Source organism: Salvelinus alpinus, chromosome 8 (assembly GCF_045679555.1).
Source record: "Salvelinus alpinus chromosome 8, SLU_Salpinus.1, whole genome shotgun sequence".
Lineage (NCBI taxonomy): Eukaryota > Metazoa > Chordata > Actinopteri > Salmoniformes > Salmonidae > Salvelinus > Salvelinus alpinus.
In genome coordinates this window covers 74264119-74283917 of record NC_092093.1, presented here as the reverse complement: position 1 = coordinate 74283917, position 19799 = coordinate 74264119, and the positions used below count along the sequence as shown (strand labels likewise).

The 19799-nt window shown below is 41.5% G+C and overlaps 1 protein-coding gene and 1 long non-coding RNA gene across 4 annotated transcripts in view; both read left to right on the top strand.

Annotated features, from left to right (window-relative positions):
• The window catches only part of pde1ca (phosphodiesterase 1C, calmodulin-dependent a), a 157441-nt gene that overhangs the window by 92341 nt on the left and 45301 nt on the right, over positions 1-19799 (top strand). For all 3 annotated transcript variants that reach the window (XM_071415063.1, XM_071415064.1, XM_071415065.1), the window contains 3 exons: positions 15557-15670; positions 17827-18009; positions 19609-19675. In XM_071415063.1, the coding sequence (XP_071271164.1) occupies positions 15557-15670; positions 17827-18009; positions 19609-19675 (364 nt within the window). The remainder of the gene's footprint in view (positions 1-15556; positions 15671-17826; positions 18010-19608; positions 19676-19799) is intronic.
• Positions 8806-10410, top strand: LOC139583702 (uncharacterized). The gene is made up of 2 exons (XR_011676592.1): positions 8806-9535; positions 10128-10410. It is a non-coding gene; the product is annotated as an uncharacterized lncRNA (long non-coding RNA).

The window sequence follows — 19799 nt, the reverse complement described above, 5'->3', positions numbered from 1 at the left end:
CAAAACCTACTTGAAAGAAACAGTGCTGTTGCCCCTAGTGGCCAGTTTCAATGTCATCTCCCGACGTCCTCAGACATGGATGGACTTCGAATACTGACTTGTATCATGGGTGACCTGGTTGATCCTATCCCAGTAGCATCCGTAAAGTTCTTGCAGGAATGCCTGCTCACAGAACTGCTTAACATTTAGATTGGCTATGAACCAATGGGCAATTTTAGTGTCTCTAATGCATGCAACTGCACAATGATCGGTAAATCATAAGGGGAAATAATCACGTGGATTGTTAGCTAGAATAACATCAATAAGTGTTGCCTTGGAAATGTCTTTTGGGTTGGATCTTGTGACTGCAGTGTTGCCTTGGAGATGTCTTTTGGATTGGGTCTTGTGACTGCAGTGTTGCCTTGGAGATGTCTTTTGGGTTGGGTCTTGTGACTGCATTTATCAAATGTAGCCTCGGAGTTTGGAGATAACCAGTCCCAGTTTAAATCGCCCATGAGCAGAATTTTCATTTCCCCACCAACTACACAGTTCAGCCAGAGAATCCAGGGATTCTACTTTGTAGGTAACTGCAGTTTCAATGCTAAAACTCAAACTGCTTTGTTTTAGATAAAGACCTTAGTACAATTACCACATACTTGTCTTTAATATAAATGGGTATACCTCCCCCTTACTCACTCGGGCACATCGATAAACATTATAACCAGCCAAGCCTATAGGCTGATTTACAACAGATTTCTTAAGCCAGGGCAAAACTAAGACACATAAGCCCAGACTTTTATCATGTCCATTTTCGTTTATCTTGTCCATTTCCATTAGTTTTTAAATCATTTGGAGTCAGAAGTTCATCCATAGCCAATGGGTCTGTGTTCTGGGGAATGTTTTCTGACAACAAGTGCATAACAATAAAACACCTTAATATGTTGCTTCTTAAAATATCTCTACACTTAGAAGACTTCAAATAATCCAAACTACAGTCATCTTTCAAACACAGTTTTTAGCCAGACCAAACACTGCAGATGAGTTTAATGAGCATGTCACAGTAGGAGTCAAATGGTAACACAATTAGATACAAGCTGCTGCACCATCAGTCAAGGTAGAGTTGGGTGGGATTTCTCGGGTAAGGAGATGAGATTGTTTTTAATAACAGTGAGCCATAACCCAGATAGGCAGCAATTAAAACCATTTTGTTAAAACATTTATAATATGCTGTCTTTTAAAACCTTAAATGCCCTAAAAAATTTCAGCTGTAGCCTACATGTATAGTTTAGTCAGAAACCAAGTGTGTGCCACAGTGTTAGTGCCTTAGCTACAGCCCCAGCACGTTCAACAGCTGCTAGAGGAGTGCACTGACAGGGAATTCCCCTGGTGTGTGGATCTGGTGAAAAGGCCCAGTTGCATCACAACACCGCAAAGTGAGGCAGCAGCGGGCCATGTAGACCAGCGAATCACCATTGGATAGTCTACCCGGCTGGGGTATCCTGGTTTATTTTTTTACTTAACCTTTATTTATACAGGTCTTTTTCATTGAGATAACATCTCTTTTCCAAGAGAGACATGGTCCAATAGCAGCAGGAGGAATAACGTTTCAGACAAAACAACTTACACACACTAACACAACATTAAACAAAACTATAAACACACATACAGTACAACAATTACATATTACGTTAAAAAACACAAAAGTCTTGACTAAAAAACAGCTGTCCTAAAGACAATTACACTCTTCTATGATACATACTGTACATCGATCAAGTGTTTAAACTCCACCAACAGAACTAGATCATCAAATTTTAAAATGTTCAGGAGAGAATTCCAGTACCACGGAGCTGAGTAACTAAAACTATTTCTACCATGACCTGTTCTAATTTTTGGTACTGTTAGAAGCAAATGAGAATGGGACCGTAATTTATATTTATTTAACGACCTGAGATAAAATGGCATTTTACCCAATATGGCCTTATAAATCAGTATATCACTAAAATCTAAAACTGCCAGTAATGTACATCGTACCAGCTCCTTCCTGGCCTCCAAAGAAAAACAAGCATTATTAAAATAAGTAATAAAATAAAAACCTATTCTCAGCTTGAGCTGCCTTATCAAGTTATCTACATGCTTATCTACATGCTTATCTAAGATAACATTAGATGAGCATGTAGATAAGCATGTAGATAACTTGATAAGGCAGCTCAAGCTGAGAATAGGTTTTTATTTTATTATTATTTTATTACTTATTTTAATAAGGCTTGTTGATGCTTATCATCAACCCACACATCCAAATATTTGTACACTTTGACCTGATCTATAGTATGTCCAGCCAATGTAGCAATGACATGATTAGTAACATGCCTGGCATGCATTTTGTTTTACCTTTAGAACTAGCTTTGAACCATACAGATTCTGTTGTATGATGTTAAATGCTCTTTGGGCATTTTCAAAAGCTAAAGATAAACTACTACCACTTGAATAAAGAACAGTGTCATCTGCATTAAAATGAACATCTGCTGTTTCAATAAGATCCCCAATGTTGTTGATATACAAAATGAACAACAGTGGGCCCAAAATAGAACCTTGCGGAACACCTGAGCACACGTCTATGGACTCAGATTTACAACCATCCGCCATTACACATTGTGGACAATTTGATAGGTAAATTATAAACCAATCTAGAGGATGACCAGTAATTCCACAACATTTTAACCTTTGCACTAACACAGCATGGTCCACAGTGTCAAATGCCTTCGACAAATCAATAAAGACAGACACACAATGTAACTTCTTGTCAAGAGCACAGTGGATGTCATTTAAAACCTTCAATGTTGCTGAAACAGTGCTGTGGCCAGACCTAAAACCTGATTGCATTCCATTTTAGATGTTGTTTTCTTGGTAGTAGGCCTTTAGTTGCCTACTAACTAAGGACAATTTTGATATGGGTCGATAGTTGTCAAGTAGCGAAGGATCTCCACCTTTCTGGAGAGGCAGTACAAAAGCAGATTTCCATAACTTGGGGATTTCCTTAACATCAAGCTTAAGGTTAAAATACATGTTAAGGGGGGAGCTAGGTGTAGGAAGCGGGGGTCTAGTTCATCAGGGCCAGGGGATTTTTTCCCATCAATTTCTTTCAGGGCTTTACGCACTTCTGAAACAAAGGATGAAAAGGAGAACCTGGTGAAGGAGTGCACAGGGGTGTCAGGTAAATTCATAGGGGGCTCAATTATACCTTTGACCTTTTCAAATAAACTGCTTGCATCTAAAAAAAAAAAAATTGATTCAAGGCTTTCAGAATGGAGGTTCTCTCAGTTACAATCTGTATGTCTACCAACAATTGTTTGGGCAGCTGTGTATCTTTTTTGCACTCCAAACCTTTCACTACTTGCCAAAATTTGAATGGATTATTTAAATTATCTGAAGAAGATTTCAGGTAGTGGTCTGCTTTAAATTTATGGATCATAGCCACACCCATATTTTGAAGATGTTTAAAAGCCATCCAATCATCTGCTGAACCAGTCCCTCTTGCTTTAGCCCACATAGCATTCCATTCCCTTATGATTTTAGTAAGTTCCATAGTAAACCAAGGGTTCTCTCTGCCCTTAATCCTGAATTTTTTTAAAGGGGCATGCCTATTGCATACATCCTGGAATGTGTTGTGGAAGTAAGAAAAGGCTAGTTCAACATCAGGGATTAATTCCATTCTATTCCATTCAATGCTAGATACATCATGTAAAAAACCTGGAATATCAAACCGCTTCCAGTTTCTTTTCGTAATGACACGTGGAGATTTCTTAGGAATTTTACCATCTCTCACACAGGCAATAGCACAGTGATCACTTATGTCATTTGCAAAAATACCAGAAGCATTAAAACGATGAGGAGTATTGGTTAAGATCAAATCAATCAAAGAGGATTTCAGAGGATATTTTATATTCAACCTAGTTAAACTGTTGACAATCTGAGTGAGATTATAGGTATTGCATAGAATTTTGAGTTGATCAGAGCTAGATGTTAGCCAGTCCTGATTCAGATCACCCATCAGGACAAACTCACAATTGACATTCTGTGATAACAATTTGAAAATACAATCCAGAGAGCCAACAGTAACAGATGGAGGTCTATAACAACAAGATACAACAATATTTAAAGATAAGCCTAGGTTTAGGTTCAAAGACAGATATTCAAATTGCTTAGGTTTAGTAACATAAGTCACCGAGAACTTGTCTTTTACGTATACAGCAACACCACCAACCTTAGATTTACGATCTGTACGAAAAACATTGTAACCATTTATGACAATATTTTTGTCTGTAATAGATTTTTTGAGCCAGGTTTCAGAAAGCATAAATACATCAGGGTCAGCAGTTTTTAACCATATATTCACAAGCTTCGGCAGAAGACTTCTTACATTCATATGCAAAAACTTCAGGCCACTCTGACTACTTAATTCAGCAGGGGGAAGAATGTCAGGACCTGGGTTAGATTGCACATTTCCAGACAATACAAGCAGCAAGATAACGTCAAGTTTAGATCGGGTGTTACAACATTTGGATTTATAGACAGCACTTGAACGAAAATCCAAAGTCACCAGAATTTTTAACGCCACATATTTCAGGAGATGTGTAAAGTCCAGAGACATGGTTAAGGACCAAGAGAACAGTTCTGATATGTTAAGCGCAAGAGTCCGATTTCTCCCATATTGTTTGGGAGAAATGTGCATAGTTCTCATGTGCATTTCCGGAGCAAGCGTGTGGTTTCTCACAAAACTCGAGGGAGAAACAGTCATATATTTCCTCATTCACAGAGCAACAGGCTCTAAAAGTATCGCCAACATTGTAAAAGCCAAGGGTAGACAACAGAAAAATTAACAACAGCAACATGTTTGTTTATTGCCCTAAGAGTCACTAATCAAATAGTCTAACCGCAGATCAATAAAAAGTCAGCAATGTATGCGTATGATGTAGGTGAGCAAAGCTCCGGGGAGAGAGAGAGTGGTGAGGGCACCTGTACCAGAATGGGAGAGACAGACCAAGGCAGGTGAGGCGCAGGCAGGCAGGCAGGCCGGCAGAGAGATCAGTTCTCTGGCCAACAGCACATGGATCGCGCTGTATCGATGTGAAATGGAACCGGTCCAGCATTGGCTGCAATGAAGGTCTATAATAGCCTCAACTGCTGAACTGATGAAACAAGCCCAGCGCATCTAGTTCCTTCACAGCGCAGATACGGACCTCCGGATTCCACCACACAGCACAGCAAGGCAGGAGAGGACCCCTGTAGCTTGGCAGAACACAGGTGCAGAACCTGCCCATCAAGGAGTATCCAAGGCTAGTCAGCCCAGCGCATCTAGACCAGTGGTTTCCAACCTTTTTTGGTTACTGTACCACCAAGTGAATTTTGCTCTGCCCAGAGTACCTCTGAAGTACCCCCTCGTGTACATTTTACCATTAGGCCTATGGTCTTATGAGTCTTCTCAAGTACCCGGAGTGGACAGATCAAGTGCCCTCAGAGGTCCTAGTACCCCTGGTTGGGAACCATTGATCTAGACTGTCTGTCACAGCACAGATATGTCCTCTCATGGCTTTCAGGGAGGGCACCACCCCGACACTGTCTCCTCGTGTAGAAGCAGTAGACTAGGGTGTTAACACGGTCTTTGCTGCAATGCACACAGGGGAAAATCGGCAGTATGTGGTTGATGTGATGGTAGAAAGTTGTAGTGGATAGTGTGAGTCTGAATCACAGTTCCTTCTCACCGTCACTGTGTGGTTTACTCACAATTTTACCACTTTGATTTTTGCGTTCAGTGTTGTTCAATGACAAATCTCACAGCCTATGACGGTTTTGCTAATAAACACTTGTAACACTTGAAACAAACAAGCATAGAGACACACAACACACTCAGCTGAACTGCCCTGCCGCCATCTTGAACGAAAGTAAACACAATTTGACAATTGATAATACTGTCATCCATCAGACTATTGTCAATTTAATCTTGTCTTTAGGCTAATATTTAATATATGTGTGAAATGAGTTTAGATATAGTTATGGTGTAGGTTCTATTTATTTAACCTTTATTTAACCAGGTAGGCAAGTTGAGAACAAGTTCTCATTTACAATTGCGACCTGGCCAAGATAAAGCAAAGCAGTTCGACACAAACAACAACACAGAGTTACACATGGAGTAAAACAAACATACAGTCAATAATACAGTAGAAAAATAAGTCTATATACAATGTGAGCAAATTAGGTGAGATAAGGGAGGTAAAGGCAAAAAAAAGGCCATGGTGGCGAAGAAAAGACAATATAGCAAGTAAAACACTGGAATGGTAGATTTGCAGTGGAAGAATGTGCAAAGTAGAGATATAAATAATGGGGTGCAAAGGAGCAAAATAAATAAATAAATAAATACAGTAGGGGGAGAGGCAGTTGTTTGGGCTAAATTATAGATGGGCTATGTACAGGTGCAGTAATCTGTGAGCTTCTCTGACAGCTGGTGCTTAAAGCTAGTGAGGGAGATAAGTGTTTCCAGTTTCAGAGATTTTTGTAGTTCGTTCCAGTCATTGGCAGCAGAGAACTGGAAGGAGAGGCGGCCAAAGGAAGAATTGGTTTTGGGGGTGACCAGAGAGATATACCTGCTGGAGCGCGTGCTACAGGTGGGTGCTGCTATGGTGACCAGCGAGCTGAGATAAGGGGGGACTTTACCTTGCAGGGTCTTGTAGATGACCTGGAGCCAGTGGGTTTGGCGACAAGTATGAAGCGAGGGCCAGCCAATGAGAGCGTACAGGTCGCAGTGGTGGGTAGTATATGAGGCTTTGGTGACAAAACGGATGACACTGTGATAGACTGCATCCAATTTATTGAGTAGAGGGTTGGAGGCTATTTTGTAAATGACATCGCCGAAGTTGAGGATCGGTAGGATAGTCAGTTTTACAAGGGTATGTTTGGAAGCATGAGTGAAGGATGCTTTGTTGCGAAATAGGAAGCCAGTTCTAGATTTAACTTTGGATTGGAGATATTTGATGTGAGTCTGGAAGGAGAGTTTACAGTCTAACCAGACACCTAGGTATTTGTAGTTGTCCACATATTCTAAGTCAGAGCCGTCCAGAGTAGTTATGTTGGATGGGCGGGCAGGTGCAGGCAGCGATTGGTTGAAGAGCATGCATTTAGTTTTACTTGTATTTAAGAGCAATTGGAGGCCACGGAAGGAGAGTTGTATGGCATTGAAGCTTGTCTAGAGGGTTGTTAACACAGTGTCCAAAGACGGGCCAGAAGTATACAGAATGGTGTCGTCTGCGTAGAGGGGGATCAGAGACTCACCAGCAGCAAGAGCGACATCATTGATGTATACAGAGAAGAGAGTCGGCCCAAGAATTGAACCCTGTGGCACTCCCATAGAGACTGCCAAAGGCCCGGACAACAGGCCCTCCGATTTTACACACTGAACTCTATCAGAGAAGTAGTGGACCATCATCAGCTGCGCAGGCTGACTGGTGGTGAATGAGGTGGAAAATAAATGATGTCGCACCCAAAAAAATGATAACACTGCTTATAACACCAATTCTGTTTGTGATAGTGAAATTCTAACAACAAGCATGTGTTCAATAGACTTATTTAGGAAAAGTCAAGGACGGAGGGCCGCATTACTTTAAAAATGGTAGATATTTCCATTTGAAATTAATATGCAGTCATTATGACTTACTTGGCGCTTCTAGTGTTACATTTCAAACGCGTTATAGCACTGAACTTCGGCAGTACGGAATGAATTGAGCCCTTTGTCACACAGGTTGGAGGTTATTTGAAATATCAATATTCATTTAATGAAACTATTGGAAAACCTTTATTGGATGGTCGAATATGCAGCGTCTTGTTACCCGGCTCCATGGCTTGCATGTTAATAACTCTTACGCAGGGGGGTTCCTAGTGAAATCTATAAGTAAAAGGTATTCACAGCTTTACTTAGAGACAAGGGGCCTTCAACACAACCAGTCATGTGGCTCTGGTGTGACACTTTACTGCTGGGTACGATCAATACAGAGACAATGTGCATGCTAGGACATATGTGCGCACACACAAGCACTCACCCGCGCACACACGTACACACAGACGAGCAAATGCATACACACAGGCAGGCACTTATACTCAAACACGCCTGCGGAGAGGGACGGACACACGCACACACACATGTATGTCCAAATACATGCATGGACGCACACGTATGAATTCATGCATGTACACACACACACGCGCACTCACACACGCACACACACACACACACACACACACACACACACACACACACACACACACACACACACACACACACACACACACACACACACACACACACACACACACACACACACACACACACACACACACACACACACAATCAGAGACAGACATCACACACACACACACAGGGTACTGTGGAGAGGTAAAACACTGGAGAGAGTTTTTGTTCTCTTATCTGTGATCATTCTTCTTTCACTCAAAGCAAGATGATATTTTTAATACTCCTTCTTTCATATGCCTTGAGGTGAGATGACAGGAGGGATATAGATGTCTAATAGCATGTGTGGTGTGTGTGTGTGTGTGTGTGTGTGTGTGTGTGTGTGTGTGTGTGTGTGTGTGTGTGTGTGTGTGTGTGTGTGTGTGTGTGTGTGTGTGTGTGTGTGTGTGTGTGTGTGTGTGTGTGTGTGTATGTGTTTTGAAAGTGGGCCTGAACATAAAAGAGTAGCCGTAATTAACACAAGTCTTTCAGATATATTTTGATTCCCTCCATGTATTTCAAATGTTTGACATATAAATCTAAATGGAAAATCAATCTTAAAGGTCCCGAATAATGAAAATCATATTTTTCATCAAACTGGATGATATTTGCATGAAACTAGTTCAAAGTAGGGTGCCCAAGTATGAACAATGACTGTAGCTGATACATTGATCAAGTTTAATCATAACGTTATTTGTCCCCTCCCCCTTTGTCAAACACTTGGATTCAGGAGGCAGGCATTACCAAGGATTTGCTTCCGGCTTTATGGAATGTCACATAAAGCCAGAAATGTAATACACCAATGGTAGTGTCATATCATCTTAACTAATTTAAATATGTACCACCTTAAAACTGTCATCACATGTGCGTCTATGCCTTGCTTTGGCTTTGTTTACAAACAGTAAGCTAGCTACTAACAGCTAGCTCAAGCAGAACGTATGACCAAAGATACCGGTAACCTTTCGTCTGTGGTGTGAATGTTAGCTAGCAAGCTACTTACCAGCATGCCGGAAAAAGCACACTGTGTTCTGACTGGATGCCATAGTGTAAAATTAACCTTACACTATTTTCCGAAAGATGAAGACATCCTGACAGCAGTGGCTGCTTTTCATTTCGGGTGGACAGGCTGCACTGAAAACTATGATCATGTCAAGCGTGTGCCGCGCACATTTCGAGCGAAGTTGCTTTATCAATTGAGGAGAACATTTGATGGGTCTTGCCAGGAAGCTAACCTTGTATCATACTTGACATTAGATCTTGCAAGCGCTGAGCATAACCTAGGTAACATTTTGGCGGGATTGGGAGGCTAACGTTAGATAATGCAACTGTGGCTATGGCTGCTTTGACTGGTGAATGGTATATTTTCTGTAACACACTTGATAGTCACTATACGGTTTTTGTTCTTTCATCCCTAAGCCCCCTACATTGAGTCTTAGAACTGCCAACATAAATATTATTATTTCACTTTCCACCTCATTACACCAAGCTGTAATGATAGACCAAGCTATAATTAGAAAATTCAACGTCTATTCTGTCTGCACAGCTTCCCAGGCAACCACCGCAACAGGAATGCTGTGATACAAAATCAGCTTTCCCAAGGCAAAGGATGGGGCAATATGCTGTGAAGACTGTGAAGACAGACCCAACATTGCTATTTATTGCATCAGTCGAGCATTTCAGTCACACACAAAAAAATGCACAACCAAGTACAGCATATTTCAAATTGAGTACCTCAGAAACATCCGAAAACACATTGTAGAATGAATAGATCACTTCATCATTGAATTGATAGTATCGTAACAGAAGAGTAAATAAAAGGAAATTAAATTCACTACCCATTTATCAAAAATGTACTTTTTCAAAAATATTACAGGCTACGTAGGCGGGCTCCTGGATCCAGCGCCGTATTTGGGGAAGCTGTGCGAGCTGTCCAGGACCCCTATCTGCTCAGTGTTAGAGGCCTGACAAGGAGGAAGCCTATCTGGATTTGTCTCCTCAATGGGTCCTGCCCGCTGTGGTACCTGTATTAGGCTTATGGATCTAATATGATTTTTTTTATGTCAAATGAGGTCTCTTATTTCAGAGTGTGTTCATGTTGATCAATGCTTGCCTATAGTAAATGTCTGGTCAAATAAATGTCTGATTAATACATACAATTCAGAAGATATTGTCATTTATAATGCTAATGCAGAGGCACCAATAAATTGTCCAGTACACTTATTGTATACTGTTTTCATGTACATTCCCTTATGTCTAAGCTTCGAAGGTGACTCAGGCTTTACTAATTATTGTGAATAAGTGTATCAGTGAACTGTATTCTGTAATTAGTTACAAAACAATAGAAATTCCATTTGTCTGAGATCCAAAAGTCCATGATCAGCTCTGTTGACCATCAAAGCATTTTGCAGAGAAAATGGGTTGAGGCATACTATTTAAGCTCGGAATGACATGTGGCCCATTCTTTACCTTGTCTAATACCATGGCATTTTTGAATACTCGTATCTGATTGGCTTGAAGGGCATTCTAGAGCATTTTAAAAGGGATAATCAACTCAGGGCTCTATGCATCTTTGAAAAATAATGCAACTCTGTGGAAGGTCAGTTCCCCTCCGCTAGGGTTATAAACTTACAATTTCGACGGTTAAGTTTAGGCATTCATTCTGAATGGTTAAGGTAAGGGTTAAGGTTTAGGATAGGGTTAAAACATTAAGTTTAGGCATTCATTCTGAATGGTTAAGGTTTAGGATAGGGTTAAAACAATAAGTTTAGGCATTCATTCTGAATGGTTCAGGTAAGGGTTAAGGTTTGGGATAGGGTTAAAACAATACGTTTAGGCATTCATTCTGAATGGTTAAGGTAAGGGTTAAGGTTTGGGATAGGGTTAAAACAATCCAAATAAAAATGACTGCCTAGCACTGGGATTGAACACACAATCCTCGGAGCCAGAGCTTGCGGTTTACGGAACAAAAATTAAAACAACCCTCTGAGCCCATCCACAACTCCCTAGCAAGCCGCAACCCTACTTGATGGTAATAGCGCTCACAGATGCCCATAGTGGCCGGTTTTGAAGGCATCTCACAACGTCCTGCGGACCCGGATGAACGTCGACTATCACCTTGGATCACGGGTGATCTGGCTGAAAGAAATAGAGTGCCATTTGAAACATCCACAGTACCCAGAACAGGTGTCTATGACTAGTGATGAGGTACAATAATATAGGATGAATTCATATTCACATGATAACCCTTCTCACTATTGAAAGGGCATGTTATTGTTCAGTTGCAGGTTCTTCTGTAGTTATCGCCTGTTGCCTTTTCCATCTAATTTTCCCTCTTATCTTTCCCAATCAGAGAGGCTTCTGGTAAACTGTAATCATTTAATGGGATGACATTGACATGACTCATTGATTATGTGTTTGTCTGCTAGAGAGCAGACGGGAATCCTCTGGGAGATAGAGAGGGAAAGGCAGGTTTTTGACGCTTGGCTGATTTCAATATCATCATTAAAACACCATGTTCTTTTTCCTTTGTGTGGGTGAATTTTATTAACGGTAAAATTATAAAATCGGTAGACTTATTTCACCAGGGTAAAGAAGAGTATATAAATATGAGGACTAGTGAAAAGCATTTTGTCGAGGTGTGTGTGTGTGAGTTCTTTGATAGACCTCAGACTGTTTCATGTTACTAAGAAAGAACTGGAGAGTCTATTGTGCCGTTGTTTCTGTTGCTATGTTCTCCAATCTCCACCGTGTTCTGGCGGTAAAATGGATTCAAACGACTGTGTCTGGGAGTCAGGTTCTCTAACAGTAGGTTGTTCAGTCAACCTATTATGAACTTGGCCCAGTGTTTTTCTACAGAACAGTGAATGGGGCAATTAATGTATTTTCATCAAGATATTGTGACGTGGTGAGGTTGGACCCAGGTGCAAAGAAGAGACCAGACGAGGAATCAGTGGTTAAGGATTAACATAATACTTACTAAGAAACGATAGCCGCAGGATCACAGTACACTTGAAAAAACAACAAACACTAAGTCTCGAAAACTCACTCAGTTAACAACCACACACAGTAAACAATTCAAGCTTCTGCAAAGGACAACAGAAAGCACACCTATTTTAGCGGGAAAATCATATTGAGTAAATAGGACACACCTGAGGGTCGTTAATGTATCTAGAACGGTCTCTGCCGCCCTCTGCTGACAGGTGGAACCATGATAGATAGATATGTGCCTTATTTGCTAAAAGGTTTATCATACCAAATTACTGTGACCTTACGGATTATTCTGCCACAAGAGCTACCTTATCTACCGCTAGATCAAATAGGAGTGTAATGACTAGAAATTCTAGGTTCAAATATTCCTCTTAGTTTCTTCTCCTGTAATGGCAGAAGGAGAAGTGAATAACCACACAGTTAAATCCATGGAGTAGAGCATTTGTGATTTCACCCTTCATCTCTCTCCCCCGTCTGTTTGTACCTTGTGTGGCCCAAGCAGCTGTGGGAAGAATTGGGTCAAACCTGTCCCCATGTGTGCCCCACACACTCCCTAACAAACACACACAGACATACACAGACACACTTAAAACACACATTGTGCTCATGTGCTCACATATTAGTCATGCATTTACACACAGACACTTTTACCTACAATTACACTCTGATGCACTCGCACTCACACATTAGAGCCTAAACGTGTACACTCAAACACAAATTCTGCTTTCATCACCAGAGCTGACATATAAACCCTTACACTTGTGACATTGTGTCATACTTATTATGAAGGTGGTGACATTGACGACGTCAACAGACCAGCTGTCAACAAAGCACAGATACACACCAACCTGGACTCAGGGGCAGATGAAACATCTGGGCCACTCAAATTAGTATACTATGTTAAGTTTGCTATGCTATGTATTAATTTTCATGTGATATGTTACAAACTACAACTGGTATGATATATTACGAATTGTAATTTGTGCAGTATGTTATGAATTTGCAATAGCTATGATATGTTACGATTTACAATTTGTTGTGGCCAACGTTAGCTAGGCGGCTAAATCTAACGTTAGGGTTAAGGTTAGAGTTGAGGTTAGGATTAGGGTTAGTAGAAAGGTTAGCTAACATGCTAAGTAGTTGCAAAGTAACTAAAAAGTAGTACGTAGTTGCGAAGGTGCTAAAATGCTAAAGTTGTCTGTGATGAGATTCGAACACACAACCTTTAGGTTGCCAGACATTCACGTTATATGTCCCGGATTTACATTTACTATGTTACGTCTAGTCCATGAGACTAGCCTGTACACACACACTCACATACAGTACAAACACACACCTAAAAACTGCACAGACAGTACAGCATGCATTTAAAAAGTCTCACCCATATTCACAATCACATTTCGCATGAAGAAATAGATACACAACACAGTCATGCATTCAGACACACACACACACACACACACACACACACACACACACACACACACACACACACACACACACACACACACACACACACACACACACACACACACACACACACACACACACACACACACACACACACACACACACACAGTCAGTGCAATAATCAAGCAGAGGTGTGTAGAGGTGAGAGTCATTAGCGGCAGCTAATCTTTAGTCTAGTTAGGAAGAGTTATTATAGTGTCACATACTGCTTTCCCAGATGCTCCTGCTGTAAATACCAATCAGCTCTCTGCCTTACACCTGAGCTGCTTTTTACTGGGCTTTGTTTGCAGCACCATTATCACTGTTTGCTCTTTGTAGTTCCAATTTAGCTTTTTCTTTATCCAGGCAATTTTTTTCTTTCATGTCAGCTGGTGTGTGTTTGTGTATGTGTGTGCGTAAGCGTGTGTATGTGTGTCTTGCTAGTGTTTTCCCCTGTCTGTGTGCCAGTTCACAAGCCTGTGTAGTCCAAGAGGATGAGAAAGACTAGAAATAATCTCAGAGGACCTGTGGATTGTAGCGATGACAGTGTAGACCGCTGTTACCATAACAACAATCTGTCAATCATCCAACTGTGTAATCGTATGATAGTTACGATGCTGTTTTGATGAGGTGATCAGTATCCTCTGACCTCAGTGTTCTTGGCTGGGCATTCTGATTAAATGGGATTTTTCTCTTTTAAAAAGCATGAAATACCCCTGCAGATCTCTGCTCTATTCTCCTTAGTTTCCCTATATTATTGACTTGTGTATCAAATAGCTTAGAGTTCAGCCAGCACACCAGGGTTAGGAATTGTTGGAAAGAGACCAGGATTTTTTTTAAATGCTGAAAAAAAGACCTTTATGCTGTGGCTGATGGTTAATGGTGATTTCAGCTTGAACTGACATCCTCAGCATTTACAGTGAACGTGATCTCGTGAATGTCAGGGAAATTGCTTTTAAAAGTCTATTGCTGTGTGCAGGGTGTTAATCTGTGTTGGATTGAATCCTAGCCTGAGTTCTCCTTTTACAAAACCTACATGTCTGTACAAATGGACTGTGACTTGGGCATTTGTGCCATTTGAAAGCAGCTGTGGCTTGTTGTATCAGGGCAGACTGGACTGGCTCTTTAAGGGGATTGTGATTGCTGGGATTTAGACTCTGGCAGAGTGGGCTTTGGCTAGCAGGCCTCTATTGGCTGTTAGATCTGCGTGTGTGTATGTGTCATACTGCATGTCCAGCCAACAGTGTGGCATGCATGAATACACAGCTGAATAGCTTCCTCTCTCCTTAGTTAACCTGGCATCCTTCCTTATTTATTTAACTTGACCAAACATTCTGTTCATCTACCAGTTACTCGAACCTTCACATCCCTCAGTAAGGTGTCAAACACGTTAATTCATTGTTTAATCATGTTTTGTTAATATATTACAAACATAGTTAGCACAGGGCTAGTAGTGAAGCTGCTGTCTCTGTGCCATTGGTGGGTGTGGCATGGAGGTGCACCAGGTGACTGTCTAAATGTAGATCTCTGTCTACCTTTACCATAACCAAATAGGATTGTGATCCACATATGCCTTTTTACTTTCAGGACAACAGTTTTTTTATGTAGTCATCATGGCATGTGTTGTTTTGGTATACAGCCACAGGACATTGGAATTAATGTATGCTATTGCTCTTTTTCAGGGTAGTGTGTGATGTAACAAGTCCACTTAATTCTGAAAAATAAGCCACGCTTAGTAGCACATACATAAAAACACACGCATTACGGCAATTGTTCTGCCAGTACGGTGGCACAGTCTAACTTTTAGTGCCTGCAACTGTAAAAGCATGAAAACTCATGAGATGTGTTTTTGTTGCCTTTCTCCAGGTTGCGATGCTTGGTGAAACAGTTGGAACGAGGAGAGGCGTCCGTCGTCGACCTCAAGAAGAACTTGGAGTATGCAGCCTCAGTCCTGGAGTCTGTGTACATTGAGGAGACACGGTATGGATATCTTATCATTGGCACAACTGTCCAGTAGATTGGTCAATACCACTATGCACATTACATACAGTATCTGACATATTCTGTGTGAGCCGAGTTATTTCTCAAAATGTTCTGTCCTATTGAATGTTATTTTCTCCTTCTCTTTCTCTATCTCCATCTCTCTCTTACGCTCCTGCTCTTTCTCTCTCCTTTATGGAAAAACCACATGAATGTAACACGTGATCTTAGATGAAATGAATGTCAAAACGTGACAATATGTAAAAGCAACAAGTGATACCATGAAACTACAGATATGAAAACGTTGAGCACGTGAAAACATGATCTAATGTGAAGTACATGTGACAACATGAGGACCCACATTTTCAACAAGTGATACCATGAAACTACACATTTGACAACATTTTCACATGTAAAACTTCAAGTTAGATTTTCACATGTGAATGTTTTTCACATGAAAATTAAATTCCACATGTGAGATTTAGGTTTTCACATATGAAAATGATCATTTTTAAATGATAATGTTATTCTCCTCACATGCGGAAAGGTGGTGTTAACATGTGAACTCTAATTTAAAAGATGTGAAAATGCGATTTCACATATGAAATTAGATTTTCACATGGGAAACATTTCACATGTGTTTTTTGGGAAGGGGAGTAATTAAATAGTATGGGTGTTTTAAGGTAAGTGGTACGCTGTTCAGCTAAAATAGTGTAAACATCTTTAATCAATATGAATACACTTGACATGATCACTTAGTGCCGACCTTTCAATATGATCCCACCTGGGATTTAAACTCACCATCTCTGGATTTGGGGTACGCTGATCTTTCTGATGCGCCACAAAGTTTTCATTTACAGAAGTCTCCTACAGATTCATTACCTATAATACATCTCTGCACTTAGCAAAAGAGTGACATCTGCACTGTTATTTCAGTTAATCGGTTTATTCTCTCATTATTGATTTCATTGACTTATTTCAGCAATTTGTATTTTTGACCAAAGTGTTGGAATACAGTTGAAATTAGTTATTGACACCGACATGGTGACGTAGCAGGAAGATCGAAATGCCATGAACCAAGAGGTTGTAAGTTCAAATCCCAGATGAGGACATGTTGAATAATAATTACAGTATAAATAAACATAAACAATGTAATCATGTGTCGAATATGTAAGTTGAAAACACTGCGACCACTTGACGTTCCGGGGACATCATAATGAATGTTTTATTTTATGTGAAAAATATCCATGTGAAATTTTATTTGAAATATCATCACATGTGAAGTGTTCCAAAACCATTGCTTCACATGATTTAACTGTAAGGCCTGGGTGTCGGAGTGTGAAGGAAAAGGCGCAGGAGCAGCAATTGCAAAACAAATGTTCTTTAATGAACACGGACAAACTAGGCCACCCTACTAACACACTGGGTGTACACTAATAAACTACCCCAGACACGTGGGGAATGAATAATGTCCAGAAACATGAAGCACAAAACCAACACCAACTTACATACAAACAATCCCGCACAAAGAAACGTGTATGCCGGCTGATTAAATAAGCCCAACTAATTAACCCTCATACAAAACAGGTGCGCCCAATAAACACATAGGGAGGGGGAGAAAAGGATCAGTGGCAGCTAATAGGTCAGTGACGACGACCGCCGAGCGCCACCCGAACAGGAAGGGGAGCCTGCCTCGGTCGAAGTCGTGACATTAACATGTGAAATTGTATGTGATCACGTGAAAATCCACATGTGAAACTTCATGTGAAATATCATCACATGGTTTTTCAGTAAGGTTTCTCTCTCTCTCTCTCTCTCCCTCCTCTGTCTACACATATTTGTTAGAGAGAAAGAGAGCAGAATTAGGTTTTAATGAAAAACGTATCAAGTGCGTGTGTGTGTGTGTGTGTGTGTGTGTGTGTGTGTGTGTGTGTGTGTGTGTGTGTGTGTGTGTGTGTGTGTGTGTGTGTGTGTGTGTGTGTGTGTGTGTGTGTGTGTGTGTGTGTGTGTGTGTGTGTGTGAGTGTGTGTGTGTGTGTGTGTGTGTGTGTGTGTGTGTGTGTGTGTGTGTGTGTACATGCATGAATGCATACTTGTGCGTCCATGCATGTATTTGCACATATATGTGTGTGTGCGTGTGTCCGTCCCTCTCCGCAGGCGATTGGTGGACACGGAGGATGAGCTCAGTGACATCCAGTCGGACTCCGTGCCGTCGGAGGTGCGTGATTGGCTGGCCTCCACCTTCACGCGTCAGATGGGTCTGATGCTGCGCCGGACCGAAGAGAAACCGCGCTTCCGCAGCATCGTACACGCAGTGCAGGCTGGGATATTTGTTGAGAGGTTAGTTTGTCATCCAATGTCCTCCGAACATGTAGCATGTTTACTAAAATGGGAGATCAGCACTGACAGTAACACACTCTCAGTGTATTTGTGAAGAGGTCGATTATCCTACAAATACACTAGATGGCCAAAAGGATGGAACATCTCATTCCAAAATCATGGGCAATAATATGGAGTTGGTCCACCCTTTGCTGCTATAACATTCTCCACTGTTCTGGGAAGGCTTTCCACTAGATGTTGGAACATTGCTGCAGCGGCTTCCATTCAGCCACAAGAGCATTAGTGAGATCGGGCACTGATGTTGGGCGATTAGGCCTGTCTCGCAGTCGGTGTTCCAATTCATCCCAAAGGTGTTCGATGGGGTTGAGGTCGGGGCTCTATGCAGGCTAGTCAAGTTCTTCCACACCGATCTCGACACACCATTTCAGTATGGAACTCGCTTTGTGCATGGGGGCAATGTCATGCTAAAACAGGAAAGGGCCTTCCCCAAACTGTTGATATTGAGTGAATTTCAGCATTCGGCGATCCCGTTCTGTGAGCTTGTGTGGCCTACCACTTCACGGCTGAACCTTTATTACTCCCAGACGTTTCCACTTCACAATAACAGCACTTACAGTTGACCGGGGCAGCTCTAGCAGGTCAGGAATTTAACGAACTGACTTGTTAGAAAGGTGGCATCCTATGACAGTGCCACCTTGAAAGTCACTGAGCTCTTCAGTTAGGCCATTTTACTCTCAATGTTTGTCTATGGAGATTGTATGGCTGTGTGCTCGATTGTATATACCTGTCAGCAACAGGTGTGACTGAAATAGCTAAATCCACTGATTTGAAGGAGTGTCCACATACTTTTGTAGTGTATATGGTCGGTGAATTTCATACTGAATTAGGATATCCCACATTCAGCTCACTGTTAGTCTCTCTTGACAGATTGTTAGCAATAACAGCCCCCATAATCAAATCAAGTAGCTTGCATTTAAGATTTGCTTCTGGGTCCCAAGGTTATCTCATGCTAGCAGTTACCCATAGACTTCCAGTCATTGCGCGAATGCTAGTTAGAATTGGCTCACGAAACTACTTCTAACTTCCATCATACTGGACACAGAGACATACAAATGGTATCCACGGGTTCATCTGCCTCTGGGGAAGTAGATTAAGGGCCTTGTTGTCAACATCCTGATGTATCCCTTTAATGGATGGGAGTATCATATTTTGGCCTCCTGTCAATGGAGCCATCAAAGTAATTTTGTCCTGTAGAGAATGCCTTATCATAAAGAACCCTACATGAAAGTGTCTGCATCCAACATCCAGCAATCTCTGCCCAAGCCCTGGGTGGGTGTATTTGATAGCATACAGTATGTATCAGTTTCACAGTAGAAGGGTAAACCCCAGCCTAGATGATAAGCATTGGGAAGGTCACCCATCACATCCCTGTTGTGAGGTATTTCCCCCAGAACCATCCTTCCTGTACCCTTGAAATGCTAATACCACGAGCCATCACCTCACGTCCACCTCCACCAATCAGTGGTCCTTGGCTCTCTGGGTGTCCTAACATTGTGTGTGTGTGTGTGTGTGTGCGTGTGTGTTATCTCTCCCTGACAGGATGTACCGCCGGACGTCCAACATGGTGGGATTAAGCTATCCGCCCAGCGTGATCACGGTGCTCAAGGTATTATGAACCGCGGCCTGGCAAGGACGGCGATAGGCCAACAATGCAGGGGGAAGTCTGAGATAGTCCAACGGGGTGGAGGGGAGAGAGGGTCAGGCCTGCGTTACGCCAAACAGGCCAGGAC